This window comes from Equus quagga, chromosome 2, assembly GCF_021613505.1.
Source record: "Equus quagga isolate Etosha38 chromosome 2, UCLA_HA_Equagga_1.0, whole genome shotgun sequence".
NCBI classification, from domain to species: Eukaryota; Metazoa; Chordata; class Mammalia; order Perissodactyla; family Equidae; genus Equus; species Equus quagga.
Window position 1 is genome coordinate 11,916,586 of NC_060268.1, and position 20,348 is coordinate 11,936,933.

General features: G+C 35.9%; 1 protein-coding gene and 1 long non-coding RNA gene across 3 annotated transcripts in view; one reads left to right on the forward strand and one right to left on the reverse strand.

Moving 5' to 3' along the window:
* LOC124235477 (uncharacterized) overlaps positions 1-20,348 on the forward strand; it is a 51,192-nt gene that overhangs the window by 12,757 nt on the left and 18,087 nt on the right. Inside the window, exon 2 of the long non-coding RNA XR_006887494.1 lies at positions 10,148-10,237. This is a non-coding gene — a long non-coding RNA (uncharacterized LOC124235477). The remainder of the gene's footprint in view (positions 1-10,147; positions 10,238-20,348) is intronic.
* MIPOL1 (mirror-image polydactyly 1) overlaps positions 5,825-20,348 on the reverse strand; it is a 301,403-nt gene continuing 286,879 nt past the window's right edge. For both annotated transcript variants that reach the window (XM_046653537.1, XM_046653536.1), the window contains one exon: positions 5,825-6,576. In XM_046653537.1, coding sequence (XP_046509493.1) covers positions 6,510-6,576 — 67 coding nt within the window. In that variant the 3' untranslated portion in view covers positions 5,825-6,509. The remainder of the gene's footprint in view (positions 6,577-20,348) is intronic.

The window sequence follows — 20,348 nt, forward strand, 5'->3', positions numbered from 1 at the left end:
TGAGAATACAGAGTTGAGAACTGGGGGAGGTCAAGACGGTCAGAGTACTGGAGAGGAGAGATTTGCATGGAGTGGAGAATGCCGCAGAGAAAGAGAGAGGGAGAGAGTGAACGGGCTCTGGAGGGCTACAGAGCATGCCTTGAGTCTTCCTCTGAGTGTCAACCAGCTTATGTGTGTGAGTAAAGTACCGAAGCCAGGCTAAGAATTGCCAGCAACGAGGCAGAACAACCACCAAAGCTCACACATGGTTGTGACCAGTCAGAGTAGAGAAACCTCCTAGGACCCAGGGCATTAGTTACTGGATTCAGAAGGGGATTGCCTAAATTGTGGGGAAAAATCAGCCCTGGATTAAAGGTGCTCTGTTCCTGCCTACTGAAGCTGAAAATAGCCTTATAAGGATCAAACTGTTTCCAAGTAATGTAACTGCATCCCTGAACAAAGCTCAAAAAATTTTAATGAAAAACAAAAATATCCAATACCTAACAAGATAAAATTAACAATGATGGCATCCAAGAAAAGTTACCAAGCATGCAAACCAGGAAAATACAACTTATGATAAGGGAAAAAAAAAATCAATGGGAAGAGACCTGGAAATAGAACAGATGATAGAATTAACAGACAAGGACATTAAAACAGTTCTTATAACTGTATTTTTTTATGTTACAGAAGGTAATGGAACGCATCAAAAAATAAAGGAGAGATATGAAAGAAATCAAAAAGACTCAACTTTAACCTTCAGAGATGAAAAATATGTCACAAAGAAAAAGGCCCCAGATGGGCTTAAGAGCTCATGAGACACTGCCAAAGAAAAGATTAGCAAATTTGAAGACAAAGCAACAGAACTATCCAAAATGAAACACACAGAAGAAAGAGACTGAAAAATGAACAAAGCATGAATGGCCGTAGGACAACTTCAAGTAGCCTGATATATATCAAATAGTACTTTCAAGGAAGAGGAAAAAAGAGTTATGGGACAAAAAATATTGGAAAAAATAATGGCTGCAACTTAAAAAACTTGATAAACTATAAACCCACAATTGAAGAAGTTCAACAAACCACAAGCACAGAAGCATGCAGAAGTCTACATCATAATCAAATTGGTTAAAACAAGCAACAAAGGGAAAAATATTCAAAGCAGTCAGAGGATATATTACAGAGGAAAAAAAAAGAATGACAGCAGGAACAAAGCAAGCCAGAGACGACAGATCAACATCCTGAAAATACTGAAAACAAAAAAAGTTAATATCCAGTGACAAACTTCTTTTCACAAAATGAAGGTCCCCTCACCCAAAAAAGGGAGACATTTTCAGATACACAAAAGCTGAAAGAATTCATCACCCATGGCCCTGAATTAGTATAAATGATAAATACCTCAGGAAGAAGGAAAACGGTAACAGGTGGAAATTGGGATCCACACAAAGAACATTGGAAATGGTAAATATAATGTTCTTATTTTTCAAATCTCCTAAGAAAACTGTTGATCGTTTAAAGCAAAAGTAATAACAATCTTATGATTTTGTACATGTGTAGGAGCAAAATGTAAGACAACAGTATCACAAAGGCATACAAATGCTGAGACAATTCTTTTACACAGTAATAGGACAGTTTAGAAATTACCAGTTTAAAAAGTCTTTGTCCCAAACATTCCTACTGCCCACCTAACCTTGGTCCTCTTTTAGCCATGTAGCTTAAGATTTAAATTCTAAGTTTGCTACAGGTGACAGTGTGTTACATAGTCTGTTTATATTTACCTTGTGTTGATCGAATAATCAAACACAACAGAGGCAGTGTTTTTACATTTCAGCTATCGGTTACAGCAAAATTCCACATACAAATCCCAAAATTAGGAGAGGTGCTTTGTAGTAGATTTCAATCAGTCTGATATTTTCTAATTAAGAGACTTTGATCTCCCTTCTTAGGTTCTTTCTAACCATATTTACCTGAAATAATGTTTCTCTTTAATATTTTATCCATATTTTATTACTGTAATTTTATTTTATACCTAAATAGTTTTGAAAGGTCCCTAAACAATTTGTTCATATCAACTTTTATCTTTATTAACCTTAAGGAAGTCACACAGTTTGACAGTGAACCTAATCTGTTCCCTTACTGCAAGACATTTTATAGGCATACCCAGTACAGTGTCTTCAGGACGGTACACTTATAAATTTGATTAAGATCAATGTCTAAGAATCGCATTGGAATGTGTAGGATTTGCAATAGGTAATTTTATGTGAACAAAAAGAAAATATATTTTAGATACTTGAGTTTGTGCATTAAATGCACACCTTTGCTAATAATCAGCTAGTCAAGAAACTGGCAGTTTCCCAATTACTATCATATTCCAAAACCATATTTAGAAAACAATAAAGTAAAGATAAACATATTAAGATTTCTGCAAAGAAGTAGCAAGGGTATACAATATTTTAACGATTCTCAAAAATACACATTTATCATTGTCCAATTCTATTTATGAAATCCTACTTAAAAAATAATAACTTCAGCCTTTAAAAACTTAAAGCACATAATAACAAGGAAAAGAAAACCTTTTCAAAAAAGGTTATTCTAGTAAAAGGATTACAAAAAGTTCGGTAACCTGAGATGCTATCCTGGAACGTATGCTACTAGTTCAAGTGTGCAAGCTCCAACTTAGCAAATGTTTAAAATATTTGAGTTTTTAAAACAGCGCCAAAATAAACCACATCTTTTCTAGAGATGACATATTTAGCTAAGCACGAGCAACATAAATCTTTCAACCATTCCACATATTTGTTTAAAAGCCTCAGAAACCATGTGCATTTCTAATAAAACATGAACAAAATGCTGAAATCACTGGAGTGGAACAGTTGGCTTCTAAGTCAATTTTTTAAAAAGGCGAACGTATCTGTGTGTGTCTGCGTGTGTTTGTGTGTGTCTGCGTGTATATATCCATATAGAGAGCAGATAGATTAGTTGTAAATAGTAGTTATCAATAACACACTAATGTCTTGTGAAAAATTTTGGCTCCATACAAATCATATGTGAGAAGAAAAAATGTGTGAGCCAACGGCTATTTCATCATTATAATGCCTCATTAATCAGGAGTATTTGAAAATAGAAATTTTAAAAATAATTATGATCTTTAAAAATGCCCTCCTATGCAACTATATCCACTATCAAAACTACACATTTTTAATATTCTAACTTTTTATGAACTGAACTAATTCTACCAGTAAGTGACCCGATAAGAAGATTCTTCAGTTTATTTGAATAAGGAAATATACAAAGGATCAACTTTCTCATTGAAAAAAAGGGAAATATTTTATTAGGCAAAATATTTTAAATAATTTTAGCATAATGGCTTATTTATAAAAGTAGAATTATAAAAGTAAAGCTTCTCATAGATTAGTAACAAACTAATCATTTTGCTATAACTGCTTATACCTTGCCTATTACCAATAGCCTTGCTTATAACTGGTTTTATCTGCAGCAGTTGCTCTGGGAGGTAGAGCGAGCCTTGAAGTGCAGACTACCATTTGATAACATTGTCAGGCTTTAGCATCAGGCCAAATTACAAACAGTACAAGGCAACTCAAGGTTGTCTGTTATTAACAACGAATTGTCACAGTATTCCTAATGAGTGAAGCTAAGGCAAAGATGCTCCTAGCCTGACGCTAGAGAGGCAGTAATAACGCTGTGCCATTTATGCACGCAGTTCACGTTATTGTACTTGATCGAAAGACATGCACACAATCTCCACTGTTAGACGATCCATATGAATGTGTATGAAAGTGATGGCACAATAACAACAGAAATTGCAAGAGTTAAAATATTTAATTTTTAATTTTTTTCTTATATAGATTTGGAGACCCACTGTTGTGTGGAGTTTAGGCATAAGACCTTAGCTGTAAGTTCTAATGAGTCCTTGACAAATTCCTAGCCTCTCTGAGGCTGTTTCCTTATGTGTAAAACATAATAATAATAATAACAATAACACTAAAATTATCATTATGTGATTGACATATACGTATATAATTTATTATTATTATATAGTGTGGATAAGATCAAATAAAAAATGCAGATGTGAAAAGACTGAAAATCATCAAGAGCTACCCATGTTTGTATGATCTTTTCTGCTTTTCCTCTGAACTACTTATTTTTACAAGGAGAAGTGAATTTTCATATTACTATAGGAATTAGACAACGTTTAAAGCCAACTCAAGCAATCTGTCTGGGCAGCATGAATGTGTAGAGAACTGATCTTCGGTGACGAGGTTATTCTTTCGTATGAAAAGAATAAAGACTATTTAAAACATTGTTGGTGGACATTTTTAAGTGCAAGAAATCAATTAATGATAATATTGGTTAAAATATTTGACATTTGTAATTTTGTAGACAACTCATTTTCAAAGTGATGTGACATTTTGGGGAGATTACCAACATTGAACAGTAGCAGATGTTAGAATTATTTTGTAAATTTAAGTTTAGAATATCAAATTCTATAAAAGTTCTGGATATTGATTACAGGAACCGGTTGCTCTAATCTGATCGTTTAGGTATAGAAAGAGATGTCTGGAAACTGTAAAACGTCTTTATGCTACACTTTGTGTTTTATAAAACCTCAAGCAAAATAATTCAAAAAAAGTTTGTCTGATCTTCAGGACTAAACTGAAAATTCAAGTTACTTGTGATTTATCAGAAGAGGAGTCAGGAATGGACTATTTTGTGACAAGAACTGTTTCTCTCTACTTACCTGCATGACTAGAAAGGCGCCGTTCCCTCCCACAGGGCGCTGTTCCCTGTTTCCCTTAGAGCCGAGAGAAGACTCCATGCCTGACCAGACGACTTCAGATTTCAGTATTTCTATAGTCACCGGCCTACGAGAGGCTATCATTCTCTTTAGGACCATAGAGTAAATCCAGTTAGTTTATTTTTGACCCCTGTTGTTCCTTATTTTTAATTCTCATAGTTTCAAAACGTAATTATAAGCAGGAAACTTGAGTAAATTCTAATTTGAACTCAATGGGATTATTATAACTGCCAGTTAATCTAATGGATTTAATAAGGAAGAAATTGAGCGTGTTAGCATTATGATTCTTTTGTCACCCTATGATTAAGCACCTTATATTTTCCTGCAGAGTTAAAAAAATTCAAACGGATAATCTTCCATGGTGTATGAAAGAATGGTGCAAGAAATTATTCTGTACTTGTCCTGAAAATAGGCAATGGTAGATGATTTAGCTCAATCTTAAAGCTAAATTAAAAAAATTGTATGGACTTAGAAAAATTTTCACTTGCTTACAAAATTTTCACTAATTCAGTCTCTACTTGTCTATTTCATCCTGTCCCAGTCACAGTGGTTTTCTATTGGTCTCTCATCTATTCCATCTAAAAATAATGAAGAGATTTTTCCTATAGCCAAATACTTAGTTTTATTCGTAATTTCATACGATTACAAGTGACTGCTATGCTGTGACCATTTTAAGTTCTCTCTTAAATAAAAGAAAGAGTAGGTAACCTGAACCAAATGGTAGATTCACCTTTTTTCCAAGTCTTTAGATTTTTACATTATAACTTTACTGTGTATTATATATTGGATTCCCTTCCTCTATAACAAAAATTCAAATGATAATCTAAATAAAGATAATTGAAAAGAACACTGAAGATGTCTGATGGCCTCTCGTCTTTGAGAGTCATGCTGGCCCAGCTAATTTTCAAGCTGAACGTCTCCCAGCCTATTAGACACACTTGGCAATTTCTACAGCTTAAATAGAGTTTAGATGATTATTCATTAAAAACATTAATTAAAGACCAACGTTAAAAATATTGACAATGAGTTTATAAGTACACATTAACGACATTCTCTTTTTATTGAAAATACTCTGCATTATTTGTAGTGAAACAAAAATCATACCTTGATTAACGTAATTTTAATGTACCAAACTCTTACAAAAGCAAATTATACATTTAATTCTTAGTATGTATACTTAATATTCTTTAATTCTAACAAAGATTACACGCATTCATTGAAGGAAGACTACATATTCTTATATCTGAGCTTCTCTCATCAGTTAAGAAATAAGATCTATATTGAAAAATGCATGTATTTGAAGTTTTGACCTAACACAGTGGATTAAGGTTTAGACAATATTTACTTTGCTGCATTTTGGTTCAGAAAGGACCAAATGTGAAGATATGATCCTGACCAACTTTACTATGCTTCCATAACAGTCTCTCAGTAAAAAACCTTACATTGAACACAGTGAGATATAAAATAGTTAAAAAATAAGCTGCAACTTTATAGCCACCCATTGGTAAAAGTCTGTAGTTAATACATTCGGATAATAACTCAGGTCAGCAGCAAAGTGGTTAAACATTTGTGATTTGATTTTATCTCGGCTTGGAATGTGGCTGGAGTGTCCCACTTCTAACAACTGTTTGCTAAGTTAAGGCTTCAGTGTTTACACAGCATTGAATGAAGCAGCCTGGTCACCAGATGTGACTGCTTCCCCAGACTGTCGTTCCCTCAGTCAGATCACTGTCCTCATGGTCCCTGTTCCAACCTTCTTCCTCAGGACGTCCACCAGCCTTTCCAACCTAAGTTGGGGGCAAGGGAGTGGGAAGGGAAAAAAAATATATAAAAAGTGCAATTATTGTCAGGAATGTTTTGGCTGAAAAACGACAGTATTTGCCTACGACCAAGCAGTCCTGGCAGTCATGTTAAGGAACAAAGCATTTCTGTAAGTGAGAGACTGCTGCAGAGTGCCAAGTATCTGAGGTTAAAAAAACAGCAACACACAAACTTTAACCCAGATCTTCAGATTATGTCAGCTTTAGATGCTACATGAAAAATACAAGATGCTCATTTCAAGACATTTACCCACTTGCATCAGGTTGTGAATGAATCATTTACTATGCAATGACAAGATGGCATATTAAATGGAGAGCAGTTTCAAATTGATTTTTACCTAGGAAGTACATATTTCAACACAGAAACGCTATCAATCTTACACCTGTTAACTTAGCTAAGTAAGAGACACATTGGTATACTGTACTGTTCTTATGCATTAAATTTCTTTCTTCTTCATAGAGTCAGCTGATGAAAATAAAGCCAGGAATTAGGTGGCTAGGTGGGAAAAACTTCATGTCTCAGTGCCATGAAAATAATTTAAATATATACAAACGATCTGATGCTAATAAAACCACTTTTTGTACTACACTTAAAAAGAAGTTTCTATTCCTGAGTAATATAAACAGGCTAGCAATGACTCTATATGCTTTTTAGTCAAAGTTAAGTGATTTTTTAACTTGATTAAAAACTCACCGATTATACTGAAAAAAGAGTCAAAAGCTCAGAAGTTCATTCTGTAGTGTTCTTAGGCTACTCTCTGGGAGGGAGATCACATTCATGGGGATCAGTGAGAGTTTTACTTGACAAAAGACGTTGAAATCAGACCATTAATTGTTTTTTTCCCTTTTCTTTCCTGAAAGCATAAAACCTCAACCCAAAATCTTGCTTGACGCTACACACACAGAAATCTTCCTTATAAGTGAAAATCACACCCAGCAGTTTTCATATACACAATCTCCCCTCAAAGACTGGGGAGCAACACAGTCTAGTCTGCTCCAGCTTGCCTCATTTACATGGATCCATGCATGAGGGTTCTCTGCAAATAAACACAGCACGGGGCTAGACACTAAAGGAATGAGGGTATTCTGAGTGTCCTACACACTGGTTTAAATGGACTGATCAGCTGCATGCAACACTGAAAACTAGCTCCAGTTTACTGGATGATTCTGCAAATATCCACAGTTCTGTTAACGGAAAACAGGAATATGAAACAAAAAAAATTCAGTGCATCAAAAATCTTTGCTTTGAGATAATGTAGTAACGATCTTAGAGCAAAAAGGCAAATCTTGCCTAAGTTTGTTAATACAAATTTCTCAAAAGTAAATTATACATAAGTATTATACACCCACTAAAACAGCTTCAAACTAGCAACACAAATACCTGAACTAAGAGATTCACTGGCCAATTCACTGTATTCCCAGATCACTCTGTATTAGCTGGACCTTCCCTAGTGGTAAAAACCAGTGAATAAACTACTCTGAATATTAACGATTAATAGGATTACAAAAATCCTTTAAGACAAAGTGCCACTAACTTGAATTTTGGAGGAGGGAGAAGAAAAATGTAAGTATGAAACTTTAAATGTATTGTTAAAATACAATAATAACTTGAATTAACTGTTAACAAATGGCTCCCAGTGGAAATCTTGGCAAGCCATTAATAGCATTTCTCGGCATATAGTGTAAAAAGTCAGAAAATATTACTTTCAAGTTGGTTAGGTATACCCCTCTCCCACAATATCATTTACATTACTATTAAAAAAAACTTCCTCATGATGTAAAAACGAGCTCTACTCCGCACAGTTACTCTTATCACTACGAACTCAGAATCAACGGAATCCCGCATTTCTGAGCTGAATCTGTGTTGTGCTTCTTTCGGCTTCTCTTTTACATTCAGGCTCATCTCACTGCAGTTTCCCTTCTCATACATTAGAATGTCTTTCCATTTAGGAGTCTTCTATCTTGCTAAGGTAAGAGTTTAGGAGGAAATACATAAATATCATGTTTTGCAATGTCTTTACCATATTTCAACAATTGCCAGATCAACCGCATTCTCAGTTTATCCAGGTTGAATGGTTTATGAAAATTTGATCTCAGAAATGAGAAAAATGTCAATTCCTTAGTTTTGTGAAAGCTTATTGACTTCTGAAACACAATGAAGCACCTATTCCTTCCTGTAAGGAATGGACACCACCTGCCAAACAAGGGCTGTGCCAACAGGGAGGCAGGCATGCACGTCTGTGGAAGCACCTTGCAGGATCTGCCTGCAGGCTGCTCTTTGCTGTCCAAATCAATCATATCCTTTAAAAAATGATGTCGCTTACTGAAACAGGCTCCAACTGCTTTACATGTTACTCAATGATAGCTTCCCAAGGGCTTCAAGAAATAGGAAAAGGGTTAGAGCCAGGATTAGGATTTCTCCATTTTAAATAAGAAGACACTGAAGCGCAGACAAGTAAACCCTTCTACAAGGTCCTGAGGTAACAACTGGCAAATCTGGGCCTGGCTTCCTTGTTCTTGGTTCAAATCTACTTCCACTAGGGTTTCAGTTACTAGAGAGCTGCAGATTTCAGACTATAGGTTGATGGATTATTTGTCTTAATAACTTCATTAAACATTTTCATCAAGTTCTTAGTTTAGTCAAATTGGGAAAGTATTTGCTGGTGTATTTCATCTGCTATTTAGTAACACATTGTAAGAAAGTAAATTGATAACATTGCACATCATTAGGAAATAACAGTTACAATCTATTATCGGCTATAATACAATTTCTATGCAGACTTGAAAAATATATTTACAGCTATATTTTAGACAGAAATCCTATTTTTTCAATTAACATTATTTTTTTATTTTCTGTGTATTGATAGTACATATGTATTACAATGGAATACACAGTTTTCCATCAAGTGGAGAACCATAAGCTATTTACCAATTTTCCTAATTGGTTTACTTCTATTTTTCACTCTAATGAATACTGTGATATATTTTAAAAGGCAAATAATACTTTATGAATACTGACTGTGTTGGGAACTATGAGAAGTAATTTATGCACATATTTAGTTTCCATTATAACTCCATGGAGTAGATGTCATCCTCAGATGACAAAACCAAAGCATATGGAGGCTAGTTTGACCAGAGCCACCCTGCTAGTGAGTTTGGGGCTGGGACATGATGCTAGGTCTAATTACCACATTTCTGATGTCTCTTACATGCTACACTGCTTCCAAAATTGCTGTGACTTTCCAGGCTTATTTCTGAGTTTCTGTGGGTTGAGTTACTCTTACTGACTAATTTTTTTTTTTTGCAAAATGAGAGAAAGGAGTGAAAATAGAACAAATTCCTCAACATCAGTTGAATTGTACCGAAGTAAAAATCTCACTATAAATGCCATTTTTGAGTCATTTTTGTATCTGTCAATGTGAGAGCAGAATTCTTATTGGCTTGACAATTTTCTCCCCCAAAAAGTATTCCTACTCTTTAGGCAATGAAGTTACGCCATCAAACATATTTGGCTTTTTATTGTTCTTTTTTTTCCAAGGAGAAAGAACCAGGGAACCCAACAGAGATGGACAACAATCATCCTTCCAGCAGAGGAGACAGAAAAGCCAGTAGAAATGCTGCACTGAAGGTGTGCCTTAGTATCAAGACCTTGCCTCTTTCAACCATGGCAGCAGGCAGAGAAGACTTTAGATGCAGTTTTTTTTCTTTGACTATTATGGCTGTTCTTCCTCTGCTGGTCTTTTTAATGTTGATTTCTTTTATCATCTTTTCTTTATACTTTTTATACTTTCTGAAAAAGATGTTATTTGCTCCCTTGATTCCACTTAAATGCTATGACTTCCAAATACAGACCCCCATCCCAAAACCCTCTTCTGAGATTCAGACTCACATATCTGACTGCCTGCAAGACATCACCTCTTGCTTATCCCACACGCATATGATACACAGCATATCTAAAACAAAACTTATTTCACCTCCCAAGCATGTTTCAGTATTTCTTATCTTGATTAATGTTGCCATTCATTAATTCACTCAACCTTTAAGTTGAAAAAATTTAGGAAAAGATTGGGCAAGATAGGGTGGGCAAGAAGGATGACTCCCAGTGTCTGGCTTTGGTGACTAGATCAATGATGATACACGAACCAAGACAGTGGAAGGAAGAACTGCAGGTTTTTGTTGGGGAGTATGTATGTGTGTGACAGGATGGTTCAGTTTAGTCCGTACAAATCTGAGGTGTGTGTGGGACATATAAGTGGGGACGTTAAAGTAGACAGTTGGATATAAGAGTTTGTGTTAAAGAGAGAATTCTAGGTTTGTGACATAGATTTCAGTTCAGTCGATAAGCATTTGTTCGCTAATTCCTATGTACTAGATATTGTTCTAGGCACTGATTATTCAAAGAACAGGATGTGATCCCTGCTCATAAGAAGCAAGAAAGTGGGAAAGTAGGTCTTTATACGGATAATTTCAATAAGTTGTTGGTAAAATGCTGTAAAAAAAGGATAAGCACAGGTATTAAACAGAATGTGGCTTGGGCAGGCAAGGAGAGGAAGGGCCTGGAAAGGCCTCCTGGTGATGCCTGAGTTACGTACTGAAGGATAAGAAGGAAATGGTCACTTCAAGAGGGTGGGAATGGAGAGGGGAAGAAGGGCATTTGAGGCGGAAGAAACAGTATGTGTGAGGGCACAGAGGTATGGAAGGCATGACGGGCATCAAGTCTCAGCAGTAGTGTGGTTTCTCAGGATCATAACGTAGGAGGTGGAGAACATCAGGAAATGAGGCTGGAGAGGTGGGCCATGAGGAGGTCTTGCTCCAGCTTGCAATTGAAGGCATGTGGGTGGATGGAAATGCTTAGAGAGGGAAATAAAAAAGGAGAAGAGGATAGAACCAAAATGAAAACAAACATTTAAAGTAAAGGGACTGGAGGAAAAAAAAAGAAGATTGGCAGGGGCCAGCCCCATGGCCAAGTGGTTAAGTTCGCGCGCTCCGCTTTGGCGGCCCAGGGTTTTGCAGGTTTGGATCCTGGATGCAGACATGGCACCGCTCATCAGGCCATGCTGAGGAGGCGTCCTATATGCCACAACTAGAAGGACCGACAACTAAAATATATAACTACGTACTGGGGGGCTTTGGGGAGAAGAAGAAGAAGAAAAAAAGAAGATTGGCAACAGATGTTAGCTCAGGTGCCAATCTTTAAAAAAAAAAGATGCTGAAAAAAAATAAAGGGATTGGTAAAAGAATTTGAGAAAATAGTCAGGGAAGTAAAAAATGGATCAAGGGTAGGTGCTGTCACAGAATCCAGAGAAGAGAATTTCAAGGAGTGATCTACAAGGTTAAGAATTTAACAAGATCAAAGTGAAAAGTGCCCATTTGACTTGGCAATTAGGAAATGACAATCGTTTCAGTTCAGTTTTAAAGGCATGATGGAAGTAGGATGAAGCCTGAACGGAATGTGAAAAAGTGAAGACTAAGTATAGGCTGTTTTATAGGAGCTTGGCTCGAAGGAAAAGAGAATTGCAGTTATGGGGGCTGTATGGCTGAGGAAGTTTTTAAAGATGTGGACGGCAGGTGAACATGTTTATGGACTATGAGAGAGAAGACTATAGGAAGACACCAAAGTATAAGGGAGGAAAAGATATCTTCATAAGCAGAGTCTCAGAGGATGGGATCATAAGCACGACTTGAAGTATTATTAAAAATACAACTGGACAACTTTTCCTTGGAGATTAAAGGGAAAGAGGTGGGAGAACACAGTTGCGGATAATTTTGTAGGTGTGGAGGATGTTAACTGACAGAACTCATGCCTGCTAGATTCAATTTTCCCCACAGAGTAGGAGGCAAAGTTCTCTGCTGAAAGCACAAGGTAAAGAGAAAGGCTAGAGAAGGGTGAAGGTTTTATAGGACAAGAAAGGGAGGTGACGTGGGACACGTAAAAAGAATGTTAGGTGGGACAGATGACCCAGCTATAGCTAGAGACTACAAATTTGCAGGAGACATTGACCATCACAGCATTACGACCTTTTTTTTCCCTCCTCATCAGCTCTATACTTTGGGAGTAGGTATGGGGAGGGCAAACTATAGTAGTAATTGAGAGTTTATGATTTATAGAGAAAGACAAGGGTATAAGGAGATTGTGTCTTCGGGAGAAAGTGATTAAACAAAGAATTCAGACTGGGTAGAAAAAAAAGCAAGTCTATGCTGTTAGTTCAAGGAAAAAGGGAGGGAGAAAGGGACAGCATGTCTTGATTTGTGTTGAGGCTAAAAAGCAAGAGTAGCTGGAATAAGCCTATTGTTATTGTCAGGGAGGCAACTTTGATCTTGGATTTCAGATTTAGAAAAGTTCTGAGTGACGACAACATCCATTGTAGCTGAAGTGAATAAGAGGTAAAACTCATCAGCATTCAGGAGACAAAAGAATACGACAGATTTTTGACGCTGATATTGAAGTTTCTTAGCATGAATGCAGAAGGTGGGGTAGAGAGGAAGACACTGAACCAGGTGCCTGAAACTCACATTAAGGAATGGCACTGATCAGGAGACCGGCAGACAGCACAGAAGAGGAGAGACAGAGAGTGATAAAGCTGGATGGCGTAAACCTCAAAGGAGGAGGGGTTTTTACAGGGATGCAAAAAGTATGAAAGTAGCAAAGAGGAACCAGAAGAACTCTCCTTCCTAGTATATAGGGTATACAAAACAGACTAGTGTCCAGGGGGCTGCTAGGAAAAAGTGTCCTTGATAAATTCAAGCTTCAGGTAGAACATATGCGTGAAACATTCAGTACAGACGTTGTGGATAGATGCAAGGTAGTAACAATGGAAAGAAGGTTCCACAAGGCAGACTGAAAAGAGCTGAGATGAGAGGAATAATGGGAAAGAGGGAAAGATGGGGCAGAAGAACAGAGGTATAAGGAAGAGGATAGATAACTGACGGAGTGTACCCACTCTCCCATGCATAAATTGTAACTAATGAGTTCTTGCTCAGTTTTAGCCACAATATGTAAATGAAAGATGCAGACTAAGATACGTACAGATGCATATAAAAATGTACATATACACACATATTTATGACTATATAGAGACATGGCCATATAAATATGAACTCACACAGATATTCTCACAAAAGTGCATGTAATAAATATGGGAATATCAAATGAGAAAAAAATGAAGCTGAGAACAGAAAAGAAGAAAGACTTTATATTTGAAACAGAATGGAGAGTTTGTAAGTGAAAAGGTGAAGGTAGATACAGATGGGAGAGTGGGTTGAAAAGTCCAGAAAGCGGTAAGAATGGGGAAATGAATAATAATTGCATGGTCAAAAATTATGCCTTATTTTAACAGGAAATCTGCCTCCTTGGATCTTCCACTCATCTGCCTAGACTACCCTTTAAATCACTATCCTACTTGCTTTCCTACATGAGGTGTTGTCAAAATGTTAAGAAAGCTGTCATATCTTTACTGTTTTACTTTTTCCTAGGCTAACACTTCCAACCTTTAAATGGCTTTACACATTAAAGATAACAGATTGCTCCCCAATACTCGTTGCTCTCCAGCAAGTCTAGTGTCTTTAAAAATATTGAACGTTGTATAGTAATGCAGTCTAGTCATTATAAAGGAAAGCGGGACTGGAATCTCCCTTGATGTGGACAGTTACTTGTTTCAATGCTGCCATGTTTCCCCCCTGGCTTCCACTGAGCTTTGGGGCAAATGAGTCTACCCACTAATACTCTATAGCCTGCTTTGCCACCAAGCTAATCTAAGTCTCTCCTATTTTTGACATATACAATTAATATTGCTGTATCACTTATTTATCCCTGCATAATAAACCACCCAACGCTTAGTGGCTGGAAACTACCTACTATATTTAATCACATCAATTTTGGGTGTGGTGCAGCTGGGCAGCTCTTCTGCTGGCCTTGCCTGCAATCACTCATGCAACTGCAGTCAGCTGGGGTTGGGTGGTCATACACCTGCCAGTTGGTGCTGACTTATGGCTAGGATCCTCTCTTTGAGTTTCTCATTCTCAAGTAGGCCAGTGCAGACTTATGCACACGATGAACACAAGTTAGCAGGAGGGTAACGCTGGCAATACTCTTGAGGCCTTGTCCAGAAGTTGAACAACATTAGTTGGTTTACCTTACTGGTCAAAGGGGGTCACAGGCCAGCCTGGATTCAAAGGGTGGGAAGACAGATTCTACCTTTTGACAGGAGGCTGCAAAAAATTTGTGGCCATTTTTTATTCCACAACATTGATTCTAAATGCAAGACTTTATCTTTATCTATGTCAGATTTCATCTTAGTAAATTTAGTCCATTTTTCCAGCAATTAGTATCTTGTGGCATTCCTGCATTTGTCTATCATTTCATGTACTTATTATAAGCCTACCTTTTGTTTTTAACTTAGTTACTTAAAGATGTTGAACAGAAAGAACCAAGGCTAAACTACTGAGACAAACTCTCAGAGACAATCCTACAAGGTCATAACATGTATTCCTATTCAATTAGCTCTGAATTCTCAGAACTGTGCAATCATTTCTTGATCTTGTCCACAAAGACATTTTGAGATAGTCTGTCAAATGACTGTTGAAATCAAGATATATTAGAGTCCTTCCTCCTTCCTTACCAGTTACAGAGGTTAATTCCTGAGATGCAGCTAGACCTGCAAGGCCCCAAATACGGTAACTAGTATCAGCCTGGCTGCCGGAGCATACTTAGTCCTTAGTGGGTAGATCAGTGAGTGACTGGGATGTGAACTAAGGTAACTGAACTGACTGTGGGCGCCATCTAAAAGCACCGTTGACTGTCTCAATTAGAGTACCCAAAGGGCTTAATCTGGGTGTTTACAGATCTACAAAGGTCTAATCTGAAGATCTGTGGCATGGAAACAAGAATTTCTAGGCTGTGATGATACTTGGCAAATACGGTGCATTGCTGGCTGAAGTTGATATCATGTCTAGTATGGGTCACAGAACACAGCACTCTGTTTTTAAATTTAATTTTAATGGTTCGTCTGTGTTTCAACATTCAAGATTTATTTAATGAAAAACTTCACCAAGAAGTCGATGAGTTACTCTTTATCAAAATAAAATAATAAATTCCAAAATATTTTCAACCTAACAATACTATGATGGCATCATACATTTTGTCTTACCAAAAAAGACGTCTTTTTTTTTTTGTTGGACAGGCTCACTATTGAATGGATAGGGACTTACAAATAGATCTTGTTTTTATAAAATTTTAAGCCTAAAACATTTCTGTAATTCTTGTTAGCAAGTTCAGTATTAATAATAAATTGTGGTTGATTCAGACATGGGCATACTTTATTTATCTAGAATTGGACATTATAACAATACTAGTTAAAATAAGATTTCAATTGGATTTTATACAAGAGAAAATGAGGAAAAAATTGATATGAGCAGGAATGTAGGAAGCCAAAGCAATTATGATGAGGCGAATTCACTGAAGGAAAAAGGGGATATATGAGTTTTTACTATATAAATTTATATATTTTGAAAAGGACACCGCAAATATTTCATTATAAGTAGATAATAAATAGGAACTATAGATGAACACCAACTTTAAGATTTTTACTATAGAACAGATTTTAAAGATATTTGTCTATTTCTTAGAAAATATTATCAATGCAAATGGCTAGGGAAATTTTTAAAAATGTTTTCCTTGACAAAAGATTATGTTAAAAATCTTAACCTAGTTAATATGTCATTGACAGCTTACGTGGATAAACTATAACAATTAGAATCAAGCATTCATCTCCCTGTTAGTCCTCATATCAAGATCTTTGAGATTAAGCAGAACCCAAAGAATACACGTAAAAGGCTCTCTTACTACCTACTTGATCCACTGTGTTCAGTTCTCGCCAATATTTTATGACTGTTATGAGAATTTCCATCAGTACTGAAATGTTGGTGCTTACAGCCCACGTAGGCTGAAGCACACTACATGCCTAAGTTTCACTTAAATACATTCAGTAAAAAGCCTACCTTCAGGAAAAGTGTTGCTTGTGTTTTTGACCTAAAAATAATAGCTTTCAAATCAATACCGTAAATTAAGTATACCAAGTTCTCACAACTCCCACCATCCCAAACACTAGATGATACTCAGGAAATAAAACTTATAAAAATCTTGAAATGATTTCAGGCCACATCTCCCCTACACCTCATATGACATGGTCCCAGTAACATATGTTTTGTTTGGGGCAGTCACGGGGCAGAACTGTGAAAGTGGAAAAGTTTGTATTTTTCAAAGAACTATGCCTAAAATAGTTTGGTAATGATAATTACTAAAAAGGAATTCCAACAGTGATAGAGATATCTAGAGAGAGAGGAAAAAGCAAAAAATAAAAACTAACGCTGAGCAGAAATGTATCCAATGGCACTTCTCTCACTTCCCATCAAGAATCTAGTCCCCTCATATTCTCCTCCCACTGACTCTTAACACTAGCCTTAAAAAATAGTAATAATGCTTTTTGATAATAATGTTATGTGAATGAAAAAAAAAGCTACCAAGTAAATCTGCAATTCATTATAAAACAAAGCTTTAACCCAAATCTGTGACTCGCTGATGGAGGAATTTCAGTAGCAACTGATAGGTATCAAAAGGATATATTTTGGGAAATGCATTCTCTCTTAAATGACACCAGGGCTCTGACTATCATCTCTGTCCACAAATAAGGTTGTCCCTATTAATTGTCAGCTGGTATTTTTGGCTGGATCTACATTTATTCAAAAAAAGAAGAAAACAAAAAATTGGGTACATGCAGTCAACAATATTTAGTTTTAAAGCATCATTACTATTCATTTACTAATTAGTTTGTTGATTTCTACTATAACTTTCAAGTTAATCAAATCTAATTCAATCCTTTCCCCAAAATCATTTTGCTGTACAAAAAGATATTTTAAGTTACTAGAATAAGGGATACAAAGAAATAATATAGATAGATTAGCTCCTCAAATATGTCATTATATAAAGTATTATCGTTCATTCATTCAGAAATTAAGCAATAAAGTTGACTTTAGCTTTGAGATTAGATAGAACATAGAACAAATTTAACACATGTATATTCAATTTTGCCTAGATTAGATATATGACATCCCTTATTCCAGGTCACTAATACTTACGGTAGACAAGGCACTGAAAAGTTGTTTATATTTTTTAGCTAACATTTAGATAACCTAAAAAATGTTAGACTAACATTTGCTAAAATGTGGCTCATCAGTCAACCACAATATCACAAGTATCAATTTAGATGACTAATAAAAATAAAAGTTAGATACATAAAAATCAAAATATGTAAAACTTTGCATTCTTTTGTTTCATTCCATTTACAAATTAGAGCATGGGGAAGGAGTAAAGCTCTACTCCCTTCTTTATAGTATCTCTAAGGTAATTTTATTTCAAGTTTTGAATTTTAAAGTAATGACCTTGGTATAATTTTACTCAGGCTTTAATTAAGACTTTGTTAGTAAATTAGACATCCAGACAGCCTGCTGGATCCAGTTAGTCTACACAGCACTAGTGCAGTGGATGATGCTATTAGGAAAGTAGTTACCGAAGGTAATGGAGTTATTTTGCTTAAGCCCCTAATTTAACATCAGAAAGTGACTGAGATACTAAGATGAATTAAGATCAAGTGACAATTTTATTGGGCTCTTTCACTTCGCCTACCAGAGGATATTCACAAATCATATGTAAGATTCCCAAAAAAACTCACCAGCAAGAAGCCCATGAGACTCCATGAGGGCAGGGACATGTGGATTTGGTTCATCACCATATACTTGATAACTAGCAGAACTGGCTCTCACAAATCAATAGGATATTGTTTGTTTGTTTATGAATAAATATCACACATACACACACTTGGAATAAGGAGTAATTTCATGTACATTCTCAATTCTACAGTAATGGACTGAATTTTTTCTTAAAGATTGGCACCTGAGCTAACATCTGTTGCCAATCTTTCTTTTATTTTCTTCTCTTATAAGCACCCCCAGTACATAGTTGTATATTCTAGTTGTTGGTCCTTCTAGTTCTGCTAAGTTGCACGGCGCCTCCGCGTGGCTTGATGAGTGGCGTTAGGTCTGCACTCAGCATCTGAACTGGTGAAACCCTGGGCTGCCAAAGTGGAGTGTGTGCACTTAACCACTCGGCCATGGGGCCGGCCCCTGGATTGAAATTTTGATGATGACCTGACGACTCCTAAAAGTAGGTTTCAAGAATAAAGAAAGAAAATTACTCCATGTGAAAATTTTTAGTCAATATTTTATTTGGTCAAGGGCCTTTGCAGAAGCACGTTAATTAATAAAGTAGTTATCTGAAAAGAATAGGCTTTTTTTCCACTTAAATGGAGGGAATTTGAGGTCTTGGTGGGAAAGATGCTAAATGAAATTTCATCCTAAGTGAGAACTAAGCTAGGGTTGTCCATTCTGTATCAGGAGGAATTTAGTTAATGTGATAACAATGAATTACTGATTCTGAAAACCAGCATCTTCAGTTCTTCTTTTAAGTTCATAATTTATCAAGAGAAATAAATTAAGCTTACAAAGGAATGAAATTGCCATGAATGTGAATTACTTATGCATCTTCTACGGGAGAAGCATCAGAGTCAAAAATAAGCAGACACAAGACACAAAGTTGGAAAAAACAAATTGATAACAAGGTCAACCATTTTAACTATTCTATTCAAAACCTTTTGATTTCTTAAGAACCGAAATAGGTACTTTAACAAAGGATGTGGTTTAGTGGGAAAGTTCCTCTTCTTTTTCTTCTGGTTTTTGTGTGTTGCCCTGCTCCCCAGCTTGCAGGACAAGCCATGTGAACATTTGCTTAAGCGACATCTGAAGGTACACAGAAGACCTTTATTTCTTTCAGATTGAAATTGGTTTTATCATTGTCCTATTTAAAATAACACAGTTTCACTACTTTTAGAGTGTCTTTTGTTAAAAATTAAGAGTGATGAGTATTTCCTTCTTAAATGTTGTTTTGAAAACTGCTCAATTAGATTTTCTTAAAAGTTTTTTCCTGTGGAGAATTGATCCTTGGCTTTAAGATAAGGATACAGTAAATAGAAGTTTGAAGTTTAATCTCATTCATGATATTATCGGACGGTTAGGTAGTCACTGCTTCGTTCTGGCAGTTTAAAATTGTATGTTACTGGACTACTATTTTATACAGAGTCCTAAATTTTTTATATGAATAAGAGAAATTACCCTTTCTAAAATAATCAAAATTTAGCTAAGTAATATAAGCACGAAAAGGCAGATTTCTCTGAAAACTTTATGACCCATACTAGTCATAGAACATATATTATTTAACCAGAATTATAAAGGTCTATACCACATATGTAAAAGAAAGAAACAGGTTTATATTTTCATCTATCTCAAAAATAGTATGTTTTCCAAACATACACATTGCTTGTGTTTTACAGATGGGGAAATCTGGATTCACAGAAAGACGAGCATTTCTGATTTCCATTTCTTTTCGATTTCTGATTTTTACAGGCCGCTTGTAAATGTAATTTTCATTCTTTAACATCCGTTCACTCCACAGTTAATACTTCTCTAGCACCACAGAAGACTTGAAATTAAACCACACATCTTTCTCTGATGTGTTAAAGTGTTGGCATTAAGGATTAAAGGGCTTTATTCTCAGTATCTAGATTACTCATTGGTGCTAAGTTAGTGACATGGGGATATATCAACTCTTGGGAGCTGACAGGACACTATTT